Source organism: Urocitellus parryii (genome assembly GCF_045843805.1).
Source record: "Urocitellus parryii isolate mUroPar1 chromosome 12 unlocalized genomic scaffold, mUroPar1.hap1 SUPER_12_unloc_3, whole genome shotgun sequence".
In the NCBI taxonomy this organism is placed as follows: domain Eukaryota; kingdom Metazoa; phylum Chordata; class Mammalia; order Rodentia; family Sciuridae; genus Urocitellus; species Urocitellus parryii.
The window spans coordinates 598,483-617,462 of NW_027551760.1; the positions used below are offsets into that span (position 1 = coordinate 598,483).

Here is an 18,980-nt window from a genome sequence, read left to right on the forward strand (position 1 = left end):
AGGACAGGAGGAAATAACTTGTTATGGATTGAGACAGGAGACAGGACTTTCACTTTCCACAAGTAACTTTCTTCCCTGGCCTCAGGCTCTCTTGAAAAAACAACCTATAACTAATTCTTGGGGAAGGGGGGTGCTTTTGGGTGGAAGAACAATTTGCTCAAACTTGGAAAACACAAATGGTCATTTAAACTCTCAATATCCAAAGATTCAAAGAACCCAGGATGGGGCAAAAAAGCAGCTTAGAGGGGCTTCTTCCTTTTTCAATGCCATTTGCCCAAACTCTAGTCAGTCACAGCTCTATTGGAGACACTGGACCTCCTTGGCCTTCCCGGGGCCATTTTTCTTCCTGGTCATTTGGATCAAGACATTTCCACTTTGTTTAATAAATTTGTAGCTATTGGGTGTGACCACTGGCTAACTCCTGCTCATCTCTCAAGTCTTGGCTCCAATGCCCCTTCCTCCAAGAGCTCCACCTTGATAAGTCAGATCAAGGTCATGGGAGCTATGTGCTCCCCTTACAGAATCCAGTACTTGGCTTAATTCTCATTCATTCACCTGACAAGTGTTTCCAGCACTGATGTGTGCAGTGTACTGGGGATGGTTCCAGTGCTGGAGTGTTGTGGGAATAAGATCAAGTCCCTGCCTTCCTGGGCTGAGAGTCCTGGGACAACAGAAAAGAAATACCTGTATTTTATTATTAATAAGTGCTATGGAGAAAAGACAAGACAAGGAGACAGAGGGGTCGAGGGTGATGCTGATTGAAATGGAACAATCAGGGAAGGCTTCTCTAAGAAGGTAATATTTGAACCAGGTGTAAATAATATGAGTGAGCCTCACAAAGACTTAGGAGAGGGGCTGGAGGAGTAGCTCAGTGCTAGTGCACATGCTCAGCATGTGGAAGGCCTTGGGTCCTACACCCAGCACCAAAAAAAAAGTTCTCGGGAGACATGTCCTAGGAGGAGATAGGCCCTGTGTGCCTCTCCCTTGGGGGTCTTCCTCACTCAACTCCCTGAGGGGTTGGTTGGTAGCAGCTGGCATGCAGCAGAAGCTAGCACATGAGAACGGGGCGGGCAAGGTGGGGGGACTACCAACGTCATTCCCTCTTGCCCAACCACACACTCACTGTGTGTGTTACTCCTTTTATCTAAAGTATCCACTTCCCTTTGCTGCTACCCAAGTGCCTGCCTGCCTTCAGATACCTCCGGAATTGGTCTGCTGTCAAGCCATGCCTGCTCCAGCCCCTGGCCTTGGACTCTTGTGTGCCACAAGATTCCACAGTTGATGGCAGGCATGGTGGCACATGCCACTAATTCTAGCAGCTCAGGAGGCTGAGGCAAGAGGATAGCAAGTTCAAAACCAGCCTCAGTGACTCGGGGAGACCCTGTCTCTAAGTAAAATATAAAAAAAGGCTGGGAACGTGGCTCAGTGGTTAAGCACCCTTGGGTTCAATCCTAATCCCTGGTACCAAAAAAAAAAGATTCCACAGCTGCCTTTCTGGGAGTGGCCCTTCAGGGGACCCCAGCGCTCCAACTCTGAAACCATGTGAGCCCACCAGGGTGGACAGACAGCAACTGTGTTATGAAATCATACAATCACATTCTTGGATCAGGCTTGGTAATCTCTCAGCCCCCAGAACGGGAAGGACAGCACCCTCACTCCAACACGCCCTCCAGGACCTGCAGGCAGGAGCCACGGGGCTTCCAGCTTGCAGGACTATGCTGGTGGCAGCTGAGCACATTTGCTCTGAATGTCTGCCAGCAGCTGCCACTCTCCAGCACTTGTGACAACAGCCCTGATTCTGTGTGTAAGTTACAATTCTGCTTGCATTTCACTGCTCCACAGCCCCAGGGCACTTTATGTTCCATGCCTTGTCACAGTGGCAGTCAGCCACAGTCACTTCCCTCTCTGTCACAGACGCTGAACATAGAACTCAAATGCAAGCCACAGACTCACCAAGACTTACATATATTTCATTTTTTATTACCAATCAAAAATAAATTCCGTATATTGTTTAGCAAATATTATCATTGTTTTGTGACAAAAGACACAAGAGTCATAACAACAAAACTCCCCGAGAGTCAAACTCATATAACAATGCCAAAATAAATCACAAAAATATACAAATTAAAATCTTACGCAAAATAAATAGGAGTCATCTGCTACGGTGGCTGTGACTTGCCTACCCATTTGGATGCCATTTGCCAAGGTCTCCCTGGCCCAGGAAGACAAGCGGAACAGGCCAGGTCCAGGGTATGGCTCAGCCCAGGAACCAGAGGTTGGAATAGGAAGTGAGAAATTGCACTGGGAGGAGGAAGTCATTGGACTGGTGATATCTGGGAATAATTATGACCCTCTTCAGGAAGTGATTATCAATGGGGAAGGGAGAGGAGGAGGGGGACCACCCGTTGGTAGTGACTGTGTGTGCAAGAGGTAGCTGTGGAAGTGAGTGCACCTGCTCCTTCTGCTCTACACACACCCACGAGGTTTGGGCCACCGTGCTTTGCTCTGCCGGCACCCTGGCCTCTCAGGAACACAACTCTGCCAGCTCCTGTGGGGACTCAGAAGCAAGCTGCTCTTGTAGAAAACTAAGGGTCTCCTAAGGGCTCAAAGAGCTGCTGTCTTTTCCCTTATGGTCGAGAGCCCACAGGCATCGACAGCTCCCCAGGCTTCTAGGAGTAAATTCTGTGCCTGGGGAGGCCTTAGACTGGCCAGGGCAGGACACTCCCTAGTGCCAGGAGTTAGGATTCTCTAGGCACCTGGAGAGCAGAGCACTGGTGACAGGGCTGCCCTGGCTGAGGAAAGGCAGGAACACCTGCCACGCAGGCGGAAGGTGGGCAGCTTCCCTCACCTGGATCTGGTGCCCCAGCTCCTGTGCTTCCTGACAGAAGGCAGCCCTGGGTCCCACAGCCTCCCCCATGGTGGGAGCCGGGAGCTCTGGAGCAGGCCCTGGGGTAGGACTTCCTGCAGGTGTGAGAGACTCTCACGCAGTACCAGCGTCAGCACGGGCCAGGGTCATGAGGATGTGAGGAAACGGGGCTACTCCTCTGCTCTCCCACAGACCTCTCCCTAGTGAACCCCACTGATGGGATCCCATAAGGGGGTGAAGAAGGTCAGGTGACCTCGGCCAGCCACGGGAAAGGGCATGAAGAACCGTCCTGGTGGCTTCAACATGCCCTCTTGTCCCCAGCCCCCCAGAGGGACTAGGGCTTGGAAAGGAGGAGGAATCTAGAAGGGTGGCTTCCTGGGCCAGGTGGGCCCTGGCTCCCCTTGTAGGGTGGGGATGGGTGGGTGGTCATGGCTGCTACGGCACAGAAGCCTATGGCCAGAATCACCCCTGGATCCAAAAGGGGTACCTGACAAGTAATCTCTGGCATAGATGCCCTGCCCACCAAGGGGGGCCTTTGGCAAGGCGGAGACAAGCCTGGGGAGCAGGGAGCAGCGTGACGCCTGTGGCCCGCCTGACACTGCTCACTCCGTACCAGGTGGGAGTTGGGGGGCAGGAGGAGAATCCTCAGCGAGCCCCAACTCACCGGGAGAGCCCATCCAAGGAGTTCTGATAGGTTCCTGGGTCCAGCGATGACACAAGACGTGCTCTTCTCCGTGGCCAGGGCCATCGTGCCCCTGGTCACCCAGACACAGTCGGCCGTAGCAACTTCAGTCAGGCCCTGGGTGAGCCCATGTTCAAGCAGCTGACCTCAGGCCTGGGTTCCTTGCTTCTGGAAGAAGCCAACTCCTGCAGGCACTGGCCCCCACTCTGCAGGAAAGGGTGGGCTCCCCAGGCAGGGACAGAGGCTGGAAGGTCATGGCTGGGAGCAGATTATGGCTATTGCTTCCAGGGTGGGGATCCCTCCCCCTTTTAAAGTTTTGGTTTTTTTTTTTTTTTTTGAAAAAACATTCTTTTTTTTTAACATAAAGTTCTTTAACCCTGTCTTCCCTTCCCAAAATGATATTTAAAAAGAGGAGCAACGAGCCTAGTTTAGAAGTCCTCAGTAAGAAACAGCCTTTGCTCAGGTGGCTGACCCACCGCCCACCAGTCCAGGGCTGGCAGCGCCACCGCAGCCTGTTCAGAGGTCCCTGTCAGCAGCACCCTGGCTGCTTAGTCACACAGGCAATCCGCACCCCTGTGGCCTAACAGGCCCCCTCTCTCGGTGTGGCCCACTGGGGAGGCCCCGCGGGGCGGGCAGGGCCCCGGGCCCTGCTGTCAGATGGCGCTGTCCGGGGAGGCTCTGTGCAGCAAGGAGTTGCGCTCGTTGAGCAGCGTCGTGGTCTCGTCCACCACGGGCAGCTCGGGCTTCTCGGTGAAGTTCTCCGTGCAGGTGGTGCACCCGTCCAGCGGAAACTGTGGGCCGTTCTCCATGCGGGAGGCCATCAGCCCGTTCTGGTACTGCTGCCGCGTGATCTGTGGGCAGGAGGCGAGTGCGGTGGGCAAGAGCTGGGGCCCAGGCAGAAGAGAGGGCGTGGCCAGGCCGGCCGCGGGGCTCCCAGCAGGCACAGGGCAAGGTGAGGAGAAGGATGCTGGGTTTGGCGGGTGGGGAAAGAGGCCGCTGGTCCTGAGCAGGGACGAGGGCTGCAGCAGGGGCACTCACCTTAATGTACTGCAGGTCCATGAGTGCCCGGACACTGAAGTCCGAGATGTACTGGCCCAGGATGGAGCTGCCAAACTGGTTGCTGCCAGCCGCCAGGGTGGACGTGGTGGATGCATCTGTGCTGCGGTCCGGGTAACTGAGGGAGGCTGAGCGGCTGAGGGGCATGGGGTGCGATGGGGAGCGGTCTGTGGGGACAGCAGAGGCTGGCAGGTCAGGCTATGCCCTGAGCTCAGCCCAGGGGAGACAGGGACATGGTCCCTCTCCAAAAACAAGACAGTTCTTTTTTTCTTCCCTAGTTGTTGATGTTATTTTTTTTTTTTCATTTGTGTATTTATATACAGTTGCAGTGCTGAGGATAGAACCCAGTGCCTCACACATGCTAGGCAAGCGCTCTGCCCCTGAGCCCCAGCCCCAGCCCAGCAGGACAGTTCTTAGGGACAAATAAAAGCACACAGAAGCTCCAGCTGAGCGTCAGGCAGTAAGTGTTAAACAGTCCATCCAAGCAAACTGGTCATCAGGAAATGTGCGGCTGCAGAACCCCTTGGTGAACCCCCCAAATTCATCAGTCCCAGTCAACACACAGTGATCACCCTCCCGTGACAGACAAGCAACTACCTTTGTCTCAATACCAGCTTATGTCAAGTGACTTAAACTACATACTTTTAAACAAAGAACATTTAGGGCTGGGGTGGTGGCTCAGTGGTAGAGCGCTCGCCCAGCACCTGTGAGGCACTGAGTTTGATCCTCAGCACCACATTAAAAAAATAAATAAAAATAAAGAACATTTCTTAAGAAGAAGAGCATACAGTCCTCACTCTCTCAGGAGGAACCCCACCCCATGATGCCTGTCACTGCTACACAGTCGGAGGTGTGCTCGGCTCAGGACGGGGTCAGTCCACGGTCTGCCCCCACCCTAGTCAGCTGTCAGAGCCAGCTGTCAGGAGGAGGAGGGTGGCAGGTTCCTCACAGGAACCCCCGGGTCCTGGTTAACTAGGATGGCGGGTGGCACAGCCCAGCCACCAGGCAGCACAGGCCTCTCCGCCCGGGAAGGGGTGGCAACTCCAGCCCAGCCCAACCCAGCCGAGGAAGGGGGAAAGGAGCTGCCCCTACATGGCACAGCTCACCATTGAACAAGGAAAGACTCAGAGAAGTCACTAGTGAATGCAACTTGTTTTATTTTTGTCTGTTTTATTTTATTTTTTTGGTACCAGGAATCAAATCCAGGGGCGTTTAATCACTGAGCCACATCCCCACATCTCCAGCCCTGTTTTAAAATTATCTTATTTTGAGACAGAGTCTCATTAAGTTGCTGAGGGCCTTGCAAAATTGCTGAGGCTGGCCTCAAAACTTGCAATCCTTTTGCCTCAGCCTCCAGAGTCACTAGGATTACAGGCAGGCACCTGGTGCTTGCAACTTGTTTTACACAAACAGGAAGTGGATCAAGGGGCTTTGCTTTAGTTAACTACGAAGTTACTAACTACTAAGTTAGCTATGCCAAGAAATAGCCAGCAGAGAGAACAAACACTGAACCCAGCAATTCAAGGACCCACACAGCTTTTACCAAGTGAGATCAAATAGAGTGCTCCTCTATTTTTCTGCCTAAGTAAAGCCAGATTTTCTCTAATAAATCTAGGAAAATACAGTCTGGCCATTCTGTGACTGGGTACGCCCACCGAGGAACAGGAAACAGGCTCACTAAAGGGTCACATGCAAGTAGCTAAGCAGTACCTCTGATTCACCTCCAGGAAAAAGTTAGAAATACCAGGAGTATTACTTAATATCTTACATTAATCATCTGAATGATGGAATGCCTTTTGAAACAGGAACAGAATTTATTTATTTAGGCTGGGGATGGAACCCAAGGCCTAGTGCATGCAAAGTGCAGGCTCAACCATTGAATTTAAAACCTGCGCAAATGATCTTTTACAAATAGAGGTCCTATAAGGACATATCAGAGTATTGTCTCTGAGAAATGAAATTATGGTACTTTTTAATTTTCTCAAAAACTTTTTTTTCTGTTTTCCCAATAAACTGTTAATTTGGGGATCAAAAAAAACCCAATAAAAATGGCAAATATTAGGGTTCTTTGATCTGGTAATCCTGTTTCTGAAAGAATATCCTAAGGGACTGGGGATGTGGCTCAAGTGGTAGCGTGCTCGCCTAGCAAGCATGAGGCACTGGGTTCGATTCTCAGCACCACATACAAATAAAGTAAAGATTGTGTCCACCTAAAGCTTAAAAATAAATTAAAAAAAAAAGAAAGAATATCCTAAGAATATAATCTTAAACTCTGAAAAGTTTTTGCATAATTTTTAAAAATCATGGTATTATCTATAATGACTTCTCCAGCTAGGTGTGGTGGCGCACACCTGTAATCCCAGCAGCTCAGGAGGCTGAGGCAGGAGAATCACGAGTACAAAGATACTAAGCAACTCAGTGAGACCCTGCCTCTAAATACAAAATAGTGCTGGGGATATGAGTCAGTGGTTGGGTGCCATTGAGTTCAGTCCCCAAAACCCACCCCCAAAGACTCCTTCAGCAAATACACGTAAAGCAGAGAAGGAACGGGTGATGCTAGCCCTGCTCCATGACAAAGCACCTTCCAGAAAGGCACCCCTGCTCCCAGAGGCAGAAGCAATGCGGGGTCACACCCTGCATGCACCCGCACACTCGGGGAGCAGCAAGTGAGGAGGGAGAGGGCTGGAGTCACACGGGGGCTAGCAAGTGGCTTCTTCCAGGTCACCTTTGTATTTTTAGACAAACAAAGGGTCAAAGCAGCGCAGCGCATGCTGAAGCACTGAAGAGAAAAACGCATCTGTACTCCTGTCAGATGGGGACAGCTTACAGGTAATGGGGTTCAGTATGTCAGGGCCCAAGGAGCTCAAACATGCCCCTGACCATGGGTTCCAGCCCCGATAGAACCCTCAGGTGCCCCCAGCCCCCGGTGCACCTGGGGCCCAGCAGCCTCGGCCTCACCATGTCAGGCCCCGCTGTTCCTGGGGGACGTGTTGGGTGGGACAGAGCTGAGGCCAGGCACAACACAGCACCAGGCCTTTCCCTAAGTACTTCTGACTCAAATATCCCAGTTTATAGTAGAGAAAAAACAGAAGCCACCAAGCTCTAACTGCAGCTCCTCACAGTGGGCAGTGTTGCTCCCACCTCCTGAGTGTCAAGGACTAGCACAATGGGGCTCCTGCCGACCTCCTCCGCATGCCTGCTGCTGCCTGGCCTGAGGGCATGGCCAGCAGGTGACAGACCTGAGCACCAAGTGGCAGGTGTGAGGGTGGGCCGGAAGTGTCTCAGGTGAAAAGATAACGTCATCCTGTGGGGCTTGTGAGCAGCCTGGAGCAGGGTGCCAAGCGGCTGGGCTCATCCCCTCCAGAAGGTATACCTTGGCTTGGCCAAGGGTTTTTTGGGGGTGCCTTCTCAAAGACTAAGGGACCCTTTCAGGACTGAGACAAAGCCATCTAGAAACTGGACACTAGACCAACCAGAGGAAGGACCCAGCTGGCCACCAAGTGTGTCCCGGTGGAATGCCCAGGTGCCTGGGGGCAGGGTTAATGTAGGTGCAGTGCGCAGCTTGGACGACAGGTGGCAGTGTGAACTCCTCGCATGCTGTGTTACCTGAGAGCCAGGACAGCAGCGAGTTCCGCTTGCCAAGCGGACACCCGGCCTGGGTGGAAGGAACTGGAGCAAGAGAAGAGGAGGTCAGTGACCTTGCAGGGTCAGGAGGCAGGACACAGAGCCACAGGAATAGGACGGAGAGGCAGACCCGACAGGAGCCAGTCTGCTCTGGGCAGGGTGGGAGGGCTCTGACAGGAGGGGTGCTCTAGGCAGACCAAGGAGCCCTGTGCAGAGGCAGAGCTGGCCCAGTGTGCTGAGGCCATTTCCCCTTCCTCCTGGTCACTCCAAATGGGAGCTGTGTGGCCTCCAGCAGCATTGGGAAGGGCTCACAGGCCTGCTGCCCTGCTCACTGCCCCGGCTGCTCGGCCAAGCTGAGCTGCAGAGAGCAGCCCACCTGCTCCAGAGCCCAGCTCAGGAGCCCCCTGTCTCTCACCCCCAGGACCCTGCAGTGCCCTGGCTCATCCCGGCGGGGGGCAGAGGAAACGGGCTGAGCTGCATGTTGGCAGTCATGGGTGCTCTGGCCCCCGCACAGGGTTCTGAATGTCTAAGGACAGTGACAGGCCAGCACAGAAGTTCTCCAGGAGCCTGCCTGTTCCAGCACCAACAGGGACTGCTCTCGGCCTGCAAGAGCCTCCATGGCAGGAGGGTGGAGGAGCAGGGTGAGATGCGGGCTTCACCTACAGCGCCAGGCACCCACCAGAGCCACTCAGCCTTCAGGCAGAAAAGTCTGAGTCACCCAGAATCAGAGAAGCTAAGGACACTGAAGAGGCTCTTCTTCAGATCGTAACTGTCTTTGAGGGGGTGCATCCCCTTTTCTCAGTCCCTAAATCCCTTTATTCCATCAGAACCAACCCTGACCAAAAGGCAGAGGCTGAGCCCCTGAAAAGCCAAGTTCACCAGCACCCACCTCACAATAGGCTGATCTGGTGACTGACAGGAACTCTGGACACCCACTCCCCATCCCCGTCCTCACTTCAACTTGCCTCCCACCCTGTGCCTGCTGTGATGGTCAGTGGGGGCCCGGGCCAGTCCACTCTAATTTCATCGTGCTCCCCACATCGAAGGCCACTGACTGCTTCCCACTTCCTGTCAGAGCCAAATACCTGCAGCTCTAGGGGCTCCCGATGCATCCTCATGGCCCTCTCCCAAGGCAGGCTGGTCTTACACCTCGGCACGGCTCCCTCCGCTGCCCCAGGCCTTTGCTCCAAACCCTCATCTCTTCCCCGGGCCTCCAAGGGCGCACACCACTCTATTCCCCAGACCACCTTGTCTAGGCCCCAGAAGCCTCCCCTCCCAAGTCATCTGCACTCGGTTTCCGTGAGCAGGAGGACAACCCAGCCCCAGCCCAGTGACTCACCAGAGGGGACCCAGGACAGGGCCATGGTCCCATAGTAGGAGAAGGCGCCTGTCTCAAACTTCATGTTCTCCTTGCCTGCCTCCACCTCCACCTTCCCCTGCAAGAACACGGGTCAGTGTTACAACAGAGGGGAATGAGGACTGGGTGGGGCAGAGGACAATGCGGGGCATGTGGAAGTCAAGGGAGGGCTGCGCATCCCCAGCATCTTGGCAGAGTGGTGTGGGCAGGCAGCCTGGGTCCAGGACGGCAGTGCTCACCTGCAGGATGAGGATGAAGTAGTCGGCCGGCTTGTTCCGGGTATACAAGTAGTGGCGGGCGTAGTACTTGTTGTGCTCATCAAACTTGAGCTCCTGGATGACATCTGGGTACTTGAGCAACCGCAGCAGAATCTTCTCTGATATCAGAGAGGGACTGAACTGGGGCACCTCTGTGGGAGAAGAGAAGAGACTTCACTGGAGGCTTGGGGCTGGGCCACTGCTGCACTGCAGCCGCTACTTGGCCTGGGATGGCTCCGCCCTGCTGAGCTCTTCCTTCAGGCCACACCTCCCAGGAAGGGTGTGCACCTGACTTCCCTGCTGAGACCCCAAGACTGTCAGCCTGCAGGGCCTCCAAGTGAGGCTTCTGGGCCTCCAAGTGAGGTTTCTGTACTAAGAGCCTGTGACCTTGGGCAAATGACTTAACCCGAGTCTCAGGTTCCTCATCTGTAAAATGGGGATAAAAACTTCACAGGGTGCTGCAGGTTAGTGGGCTAACACGCATAGACCACTCTCACACAATCCTGGCCTGTGGCCAGTGCTTAGGAAGAGCTCCTATGAAAACAAAGCAGAAGGACTCATGGCACTCTTAGCAAGTGAGGGCTAGGAAGGAAGGTGGACTGGGGGAGAGGGGATGCAGTAGGCAGGTTTTTTCTAAACTGTCACCTGGGTCCCCATGGGAGCTTTGAATCAGGGGTCAGAAGAGAGAAATGTCACTGATCTAGAGATAATTCCTGTGGGAACCAGTACACACAGAGGTGAGGGCAGGGAAGAGGGGAAGAGAGCTAGAGCAGGCTTCTCAGTGCAGAGTAGCAGCGCCAGGGGTGTGGGCTGCACCCAGAGGACCCACTGCCAGTGCAAGGGTCCCTTTTCCTTACCTCTCCACAAGCCTCAGTGGGCTGGGGGCACCCAGGTGAGCGCCTAAGGAGTTCCTTTCTCACCACTTATTTTCAAAACTCCCCCAGGCCTTCTGTAGAAGTTTGCAGTAGCAGCCCAGGGACAGCAAGCAGACTGCAGGAGAGTCCCAGGGATGGCCCTCCCAAAGCAGCTGTGTTGACCCTGCACCCACCACAGCCCCCTTCCAGTAACTAACTCCACCGACAAAGGAAGGGCCTCCTGCTCCTACCTGTGGCCAGGAAGCGATGGGCAGCCAGAAGCAGCTGAGGAGAGATCTTGACTTTGAGTTCATTGTCAGTATCCTTGAAGGCGGAGAAATCACGCTTGTTCTTTGCAGACACCCGTTTCCGGCTTCGGTTGTCAGCTGCAAGGGAAAGATCTAGAACTGAGGTTGCTATCCCTTGAGGACCTGGAAAAGACTGGAGCCTGACCCCAGCTCCCGCGCCCTCTGGCCAGAAGGAGCCAAGGTGGCCTCCTCCATGTGCTCGGCAGGCGCGCCCAGCTCAGCCCACCAGCAGGGAGCCTGGTGACCAGGGCCACCCTGTACCCGCACTCCGCCTTCCCCTGGGGCATGATTCCAGACTCAAGCAAAGGGCCTGTGGAGAGTGCTGGACTCACTGTACGTGTCCGACTCGTCCAGGATCTCGGACTTGATGATCTCCTCGATGACGTCCTCCAGGGTGACCAGGCCCAGCACCTCATAGAAGGGGTCGCCCTCGCCCTCGTTGTTCACCTTCTGCACAATGGCCAGGTGGGACTTCCCTGTGGGGACAGTGCACTGAGTCAGACCAGCACAGGGACCAGGCATGAGACTTCCCCAACAAAAATGTCAACACTCAGGGCCGTGAGTAGCTGGGAGGCGTCACTGGTGGCCCCCTCCTTTTCTGTATTTCCTGACGTTCCTGTGGCAGGCATACTGCTTTCATGAAAAGGAAGCCCCAAAGTGTCCTACAGGCCTCGCACTAAGGATCATGTGTTGACAGGGGCTGAAAGTGACAAAGCTGCTTGGGGCCGTTTCCCAGAGCTCCTGGGTCTCCAGAGGGGACAGACCCACACTGGGAGGGCACAGGGAGACAGTGGAGGCATGTGTGCCAGCTGGACAGATGGTCTGATGCTGCCCATGCCCCAGGGCCTTGGAGGCCCACTGCTGTTCGCCCTGCGTGGACACAGGGTGTTAAACTGTCCCACGCCAAGACGCTCCTCTGGCTCCTTAGCAGGTGAGCCAGCAGGAGCCCGAGGCCTTCCCTTCCACCAGGAGCAAGGGAGCTGGGAAGCAGGTGGGGTAGCTCTGGGGAGGCTCTGGAGGTGTCAGGGCTTCCTGGGCTCTTCTGGAGCATCTGTCCTGCTCTGTGTCCCCAGACCCAGCAAGTGACTATAGGGGAACACCAAGAAGGGCTTGGCCCAACTCTAGACATGGAAGTGTTTTGATAGCCTCCAGGGAAAGCCCTAGGGACCTGTGAACTCGGGTCCCTGCATGCCACAGGGGAAAGCTGCTTCTGGAAGTTGTACCCACACATGACCGTCACTAAGATATGCACGGAGGTTTCAGTACCGTGCTGGACAGAACCATCAGGACTGGACGCATCATGAAGTCCCTGGTGTCTTCCCAGAGATAAGCCAACAAGCACAAGAGTGCAGGGCCACACTCCGGCATCCGTCATCTGGGTCTTTGCACCTGCTGGAGGCAGGACACTGGAGTGTCCCCTAGGGAGGGCGCCTGGGCAGCCAGATAACTATGTCACCAGATGGAAACGAATTAAAGAAGATAGCTTTAGCACCTTCTAGGATGGCAGTCCCCCAAAAGCTTATTGGTCATGCCAGTGTTGGGGGTGGGCTACAACAGGCCCTCACCCACTCCAGCTAGGGGGCAGGAGTGCACAGGAGGCTAACAGGGCAGCACGCCTCAAAATTAAGGGTCTCTCCCTTGGATTTTGGAATTCCCCTTTTAGGAATTTGTCCCACAGAGATATGACTATCACAAAAGCACGAGGACACCAAAGGGGGCTCACGGCAACCCCTCTCCAAAACCAAAACCTCCTAAATCGAAAGCCACGAGGCCCATCCTGGCAGGGGCCCTGCTTTAGGGCGAATGTGCGGGAGCTGGATGGAAGAAACCCCAGATGTGCCCCCAGAGGACAAGTCTCGGGACACAGCACCACCCAGCTGCACAGGAGCAAAGGAGCTAGGGGGCTTAAGCGGGACCAGAGACACCTGGAGGCAGTGACAGGGTGCCCTCTGGAGGACCTCTGTGGGTAGAGCCCTATTACCCCTTTCTGTACCATTCTATCTGACAGGCCCATGCCTCACTTTTTTTTTTTTTTTTTTTGGTGGTATCAAGGACTTTAACCCAGAGGGACTTTACCACTGGGCCACATCCCCAGTCCCTTTAATTTTTTCAATTTTGAGTCAGGGTCTCCCTAAATTGTTTAGGGCTTCACTAAGTTGGCCAGGCAGGCTTTGAACTCGCAATCCTCCTGCCTCAGACTCCACAGCTGCTGGGATTACAGGGGTGCGCCACCACGCCCAGCAACAAGCTTCACTTTTATCATTGAAAAAAGACCAGAGCCAGGCTGGGGATGTGGCTCAAGCGGTAGCGCGCTCGCCTGGCATGTGTGCGGCCCGGGTTCGATCCCCAGCACCACATACAAACAACGATGTTATGTCCACCGATAAATAAATAAAAAATATTTTAAAAAAATAAGAAAAAAGACCAGAGCCGGGTAAAGCTCAATGGAGAGCACGTGCCTAGCAATCTAGTGGCCCTGGGCTCATCCCCAGCACCACACACACACACACACACACACACACACACACACACACACACACAAAGACAAAAAAAAAAAAAACTTAAGGGACAAAGAGAAAGTGCTGCCATCTTTAGGGTGGATGAGGACCCTCTGGGCCTCCGGCTGCCACAGTGTCAGCCCCTGGGAATGGGGTACGGCTTCTGACAATGGTCAGGGGACAACACTTTGCTGTCAGGAATAGCAGGAGCAGGCCCTTCCTCCCTGAAACACAGAGCTGCCCTCCAGGCACCAAGTCTCACCAACACACAGTCACTTGCACCGAGCCCCAGGGGAAGGCGGGCAGTTTCCCTAAAGGACATAAATGCCCACTGGGGTGGAAGGAGCTAACTCCAGGCACAGCCAGCCGCACCAGCCCTCCTGCCTTCTCTGGGCCCTTCCTGGGTTTTGGATCTGCCGCTATGAGCAGGCCCCTGCTGGTGGCTGCCACACGTGTAACAGGAACCTCCTAAGTGTGCACCCTGGGCACCAGGCACAGTTTGGCCCTGCTCTGTGCTCAGTGCTTCCAGCACTGGTGCTACTGGTAGCTGGTCAGCTGGGCCCCTCACAAGAGTTCCTGGGCAAGGGGCCAGTCTGTCAGTTTCTCCTGGGCCAGCCGGAGGCCCTCAGCTGGTTGTCTTTTCTAATTTGTCTACCCAGAGGGACATCTTTTTTGTCCTGGAAGAACCTTCCTCTTCCTTGGCCAGAGAACCTCCTGTCAAGGTCACCGATGACCTCCAATGGCTCTGTCTCCTTCTCAGGTGACCTCCCGCCTCCTGTAAACCTCCCCACCCACTTGGCAACCAGGACACATGGTTCCTGAGCGGCTCCTTCTCCCTGATCCCTTACTGCCGAAGGGTCCTGGGGCTCAGACCTCGCACCTCGTTCTTGCCTCATGATTTAAATACAAGCTTATGTCAAGACACCCCATAAGTCTGCACAGGCCTGCTCCTCCTGTGTCCCCAGACTCCTCATTGCAACTGGGGACTGAGCCTTGAACCTAACACCACCAGGAGAAAGCTCAGGGACACCCAGCCCCACCACCACCGCCCGCCACCCTCTATGTTCTTCAGCCAGTGAAGGAAGACAAAGGGTGCAGACTGGAGACAGAAATACTCTGGATTTCAGCAATTTAGAAGTGTCTCTGCTTCGGAACCACTGCTGACTTAGCATGTAAACTACGGGGGAGCAAGGGGGCGGCGAGAGGTGGCGAGGGAGCGTGGTGTAGAGCGCTCACGGGCATGTCCAGCCCTGGCACTGCCCCCTCCCCATGGTTGGTTGGTTTTTTTAAGTAAATCAACTTAGACCTTGGATTTATGATTGTCATTTATAGATTCCTACACAAAATTTTATTTCATTGAGCTCCCTCATTTTACTAGTGCTGTCCATTCCACTGGATTACCGGATTTTGGGGGTGGCTGGGGTGACCAATGGAGCATGGAAATTTAAATAACACTTCTGGAGCCAAAATTCTACTTTTTTTTTTCCAAAGTAGAAACTAAGGAAACATAGCAAAACTTATAGTTATCTGGCTGAACCATATGATATTGTTGACTTTTGGGGGGCATGGGGGGGTTCTGGGGATTGACCTCAGGGGTCCTCAACCACTGAGCCACATCCCCAGCCCAATCTTGTATTTTATTTAGAGGCAGGGTCTCACTGAGTTGCTTAGTACCTCACTTTTGCTAAGGCTGGCCTTGAACTCATGATCCTCCTGCCTCAGCCTCCTGAGCCACTGGGATTACAGGTGTGCACCACCACACTGGGCAATTGTTGACATTTTGATTCTTTTTCCTTTTTTATATTTTCCTATATAGAAATTCCAAACTTTCCATAATCAAGTACACGATTTTGTAATCAGAAAGAAACCATACATTACAAGCAATTTCAAAACCACTCTAATGCTGCTTCCCTGGGCCTTCGGCTTCCTGCCCTTCCTACATGCAAGCACTGCTCCAGAGGGGAGCCTGGGCCAGCGGGACCCCAGAGAGGAGGCACGGCCCTGGCTGCCCAGCGTCTCCTCCAGGCCTCGCCTGGCATGCTCGCCCACTCCACCCTCTGCTGTCCTTTGTCCAGAAGTAGCCAAATAGGACTGTTCCCTCCCTAGTCCAAGAGCTACAGGTGAAGCCTCCAGAAACCTGCCGGCCAGCAGCCTCTTCCCACAGGGTCAGGTCACGAATGAGGGCAAGGAGTGACCGGCTGCCCTGAGTCCCCAGCAGCCCCTCCTGCTCCTGCCTTCCCACGTCACCTCTTCATCCTCCTGCCTGGGCGCACACATTGCCCTGGGTGCCCCTGCCAGCCCTCACTGCCCACCCTGACCCCATGGCTTCCTCACACAGCACTTGTGCCTCAGGCTCACGGGGGTCCAGGGGCTCCCCACCCTCGCTGGAGACAGAAAGGAAGGCTCCAGGCCCAGAAAGCCCAGCCCCCACCCTGTGCGATGCTTATTTTAGCAAACTCCATGTCCTCCTCCCTCCCATAAAATGTTTTTCAGAGTTCCTCAAAGACCATAAGGAAACACATCACCATGTGCTGGGTTCCAAAGTCCACAAGGGCCCTACAGGGGTTTCCACTCACCAGCTCCAGCTGCCTTTCCCATGGGGTACAACAGGGTCCAGATAGGACAAGGGTCCTAGCACCTGAGAGGGTGTCCTGGGTGGCTTCCTCGCTGGGTCTCCCAGCAAGTTCCAGTCCCAGGTTCCCAGGACAGGCCCTGGGCTCCCAGGTCCCCCCATGGTCGGCATCCACAGATGGCGGGGCACTCTGGTTTCCTGGCCTTCACCCAGACCTGGGCAGGATTAAGCTGGCTATTATTAGTGCTGACCTCAACCTGCAGGGGGGCAGCAGCCCATCCCAGCAAGAACCAGGGTAGGAAAGTGAGACCAGCCCCCTGGCTTCCGGCCTTGGGCAGGTTCACCCAAACGCCTGGCAGAGCTCATCCCCCTGGCTCCCTCTCTCCCGGGAGGCAGCTGCTGGTCAGGACAGTCAGACTAGGCCAAGGCCTGGAGCCCGGGAGGCTGCAGCAGCCTGGCAAGCAACACCCGAGCTCCAGAGAAGAGGAGGCGCAAAGGCACGGCAGGCGGCCCAGACTGTCACAGGTTCCCAAAGCCTGGAAGGGCACAGCAGGGCTGCAGACCTCCCTGTGGCTGCAGCACTCCGCCACCCAGGGGTGGGACACTTACCCCGGAGGGGTGCCTGGGAGGACCAGGACGGGGACCATTGAGTCAAGATGCAACTTAAAAGAGTACTGAGGAGGACTTTCACTTTATTTCACTTAATTTACTTTTGAGGTGGAGTCTATGTTGCCCAGGTGGGCCTCCAACCCCTGGGCTCAAGTGTTCTTCCTGCCTCAGCCTCCTGAATAGCTGGCACCTCAGGTGAATGCCACCACACTGGCCCCTTGATTTTAATACAAAGTAAAATGTATTATAAGACCACAGTGACTAAACAGCGCATACTGGAGAGAACAATGAAAGCGTTCAGAAATGAACTCCATCATACTGGGAATACTGTATGGAATAAATCTGGCATTTTGAGTCTAGAGGAAATAAAGAGATTATTCAATGAAAGGCAATGGACTAAGTGGCGTAGCAGCACTGTTTTAAACAAGCCTCTATAAATGAAGTAGGAAAGCTACCAGCTTAATTACAAATAATTATAAATTAAAACCAAGGAAGGGCTAGGTTGTGGCTCAGGGGTAGAGCGCTCACCTAGCATGTGCAAGGACCTGGGTTCGATTCCCAACACCACATAAAAATAAATAAATAAAATGAAGTTATTGTGTCCAACTACAACTAAAAAAATAAATAAATATTTTTAAAAAACAAGGAAATAAATTTTTTTCGAATGAACTGTTGTTTTGTTGTTGTTGTTGTTGTTTTGCGGGGTACCAGGGATTAAACTCAGGGGAACTTACCCACTGAGCTGCATCCCCAGCCCTATTTTGTATTTTATTGGGTTGCTTAATGCCTGGCTTTGAACTCACAATCCTCCTACCTCAGCCTCCTGAGCTGCTGGGACTACAGGTGTGCGCCACCGTGCCCCGCTAAAATGTTGTTTTTTAACCTATCATTAGCCAAATTTTTTTTTTTTTAATATTTATTTTTTAGTTTTATTTTTTGGCAGACACAACATCTTTGTTTGTATGTGGTGCTGAGGATCGAACCCGGGCCGCACACATGCCAGACGAGCGCGCTACCACTTGAGCCACATCCCCAGCCCCTAGCCAAAATTTAATAGATTGGTAAACTGTGTTGGTGGAAGAACTAGTCTCTACTGCTAGGAGCTTAACTTTTTTCTTGAGGCATACATATGCCATGTGCGTCAGAATGTAGAATGTACATGACCTTGGACCCAGCTCTTTCTTCTACTCCTAAGAAGTGACCTTAACACTAAAACAGCTTGCAAGGAGTGCCCAGGAGGGTCCATCCAATGCAGTTTACAACACAATATTACAGCCACTAAAAAGGCTGACTCAGACCTGAATTTATTGAGAGACAGTGATTCACGGTATATATGAAGCAAGTTACAAAACAGTTCAGATGGAGTGATCACTAATCTTGTTCACTTTTGTTTAATGCACTCAACATGTACTCTTTTTTTATTTTTACTTTTATAATCAAGAGATGATAAAAATGTTACTTTCTGCCAGGTATGATGGCACACACCTGTTATCCTGCTACTGGAAGTCTAAGGCCAGAGGATCCCAAGTTCAAGGCCAGGCTGGACAACTTAGCAAGATCCTGTCTCCAAATAAAAAGGGTTGGGGATGTAGTTCAGTGGCAGAGCACCTGAGTTCAATGCCCCTACAGAGGGTGGGGAGGATTACAAATACCACTTTCATGGGGTGGGAAACAGTATAATTTACTGCTGACTTACTAAAAGAAAATACAAAATATTCATGTTTGGGGAAGTGAGGTAACAGTGACTTTCATTTTTTAATCATTTCTTTTTTTATATTTAATTTTTAGTTTTATGTGGACACAATATCTTTATTGTTTATTTTTATGTGGCGCTGAGGATCAAACCCAGCACCTCATGCTTGCTAGGCAAGTGCTCTACTACTGAGCCACATTTCTACTTTTCTAAACATTTCTACATTTTTACGATAAATATATTACTGTTGGCTAGATCTGGTGGCTCAAACCTGTAGTCCCAGCTTCACAGGAGGAAAACTTGAACCAGCTTGGGCAACACAGCAAGACCCCCAACTTCAAATAATAATAATAAGCCAGACATGGTGGCACATGCTTATAATTCCAGCAGCTCAGGAGGCTGAGGCAGGAAGATCTCAAGTTCAAGGCCAGCCTCAGCAACTTAGGGAGGCCCCAAGCAACTTAGCAAGAGCCTGTCTCAAAATAAAAATTAATCAAGGGCTAGGGATGTAGCTTAGTGATTAAGCACACCTGGGTTAAATCTCTGGTTCTGCTACTATTATGACTACTACTAATAATAATATTACAGTAATAATAATTTATCT

At 52.9% G+C, this 18,980-nt stretch overlaps 1 protein-coding gene across 2 annotated transcripts in view; it reads right to left on the reverse strand.

Annotated features, from left to right (window-relative positions):
- Positions 1–1,998: 1,998 nt before the first annotated feature.
- Positions 1,999–18,980, reverse strand: part of Cnnm4 (cyclin and CBS domain divalent metal cation transport mediator 4) — a 39,148-nt gene continuing 22,166 nt past the window's right edge. Inside the window, exons 2-8 of one of the 2 annotated variants that reach the window (XM_026414054.2) lie at positions 11,337–11,480; positions 10,948–11,082; positions 9,825–9,994; positions 9,568–9,664; positions 8,211–8,273; positions 4,587–4,771; positions 1,999–4,399 (exon numbers count right to left, since the gene is read on the reverse strand). In XM_026414054.2, coding sequence (XP_026269839.2) covers positions 4,202–4,399; positions 4,587–4,771; positions 8,211–8,273; positions 9,568–9,664; positions 9,825–9,994; positions 10,948–11,082; positions 11,337–11,480 — 992 coding nt within the window. In that variant the 3' untranslated portion in view covers positions 1,999–4,201. The remainder of the gene's footprint in view (positions 4,400–4,586; positions 4,772–8,210; positions 8,274–9,567; positions 9,665–9,824; positions 9,995–10,947; positions 11,083–11,336; positions 11,481–18,980) is intronic. The other variant, XM_026414055.2, reaches the window with a different exon arrangement.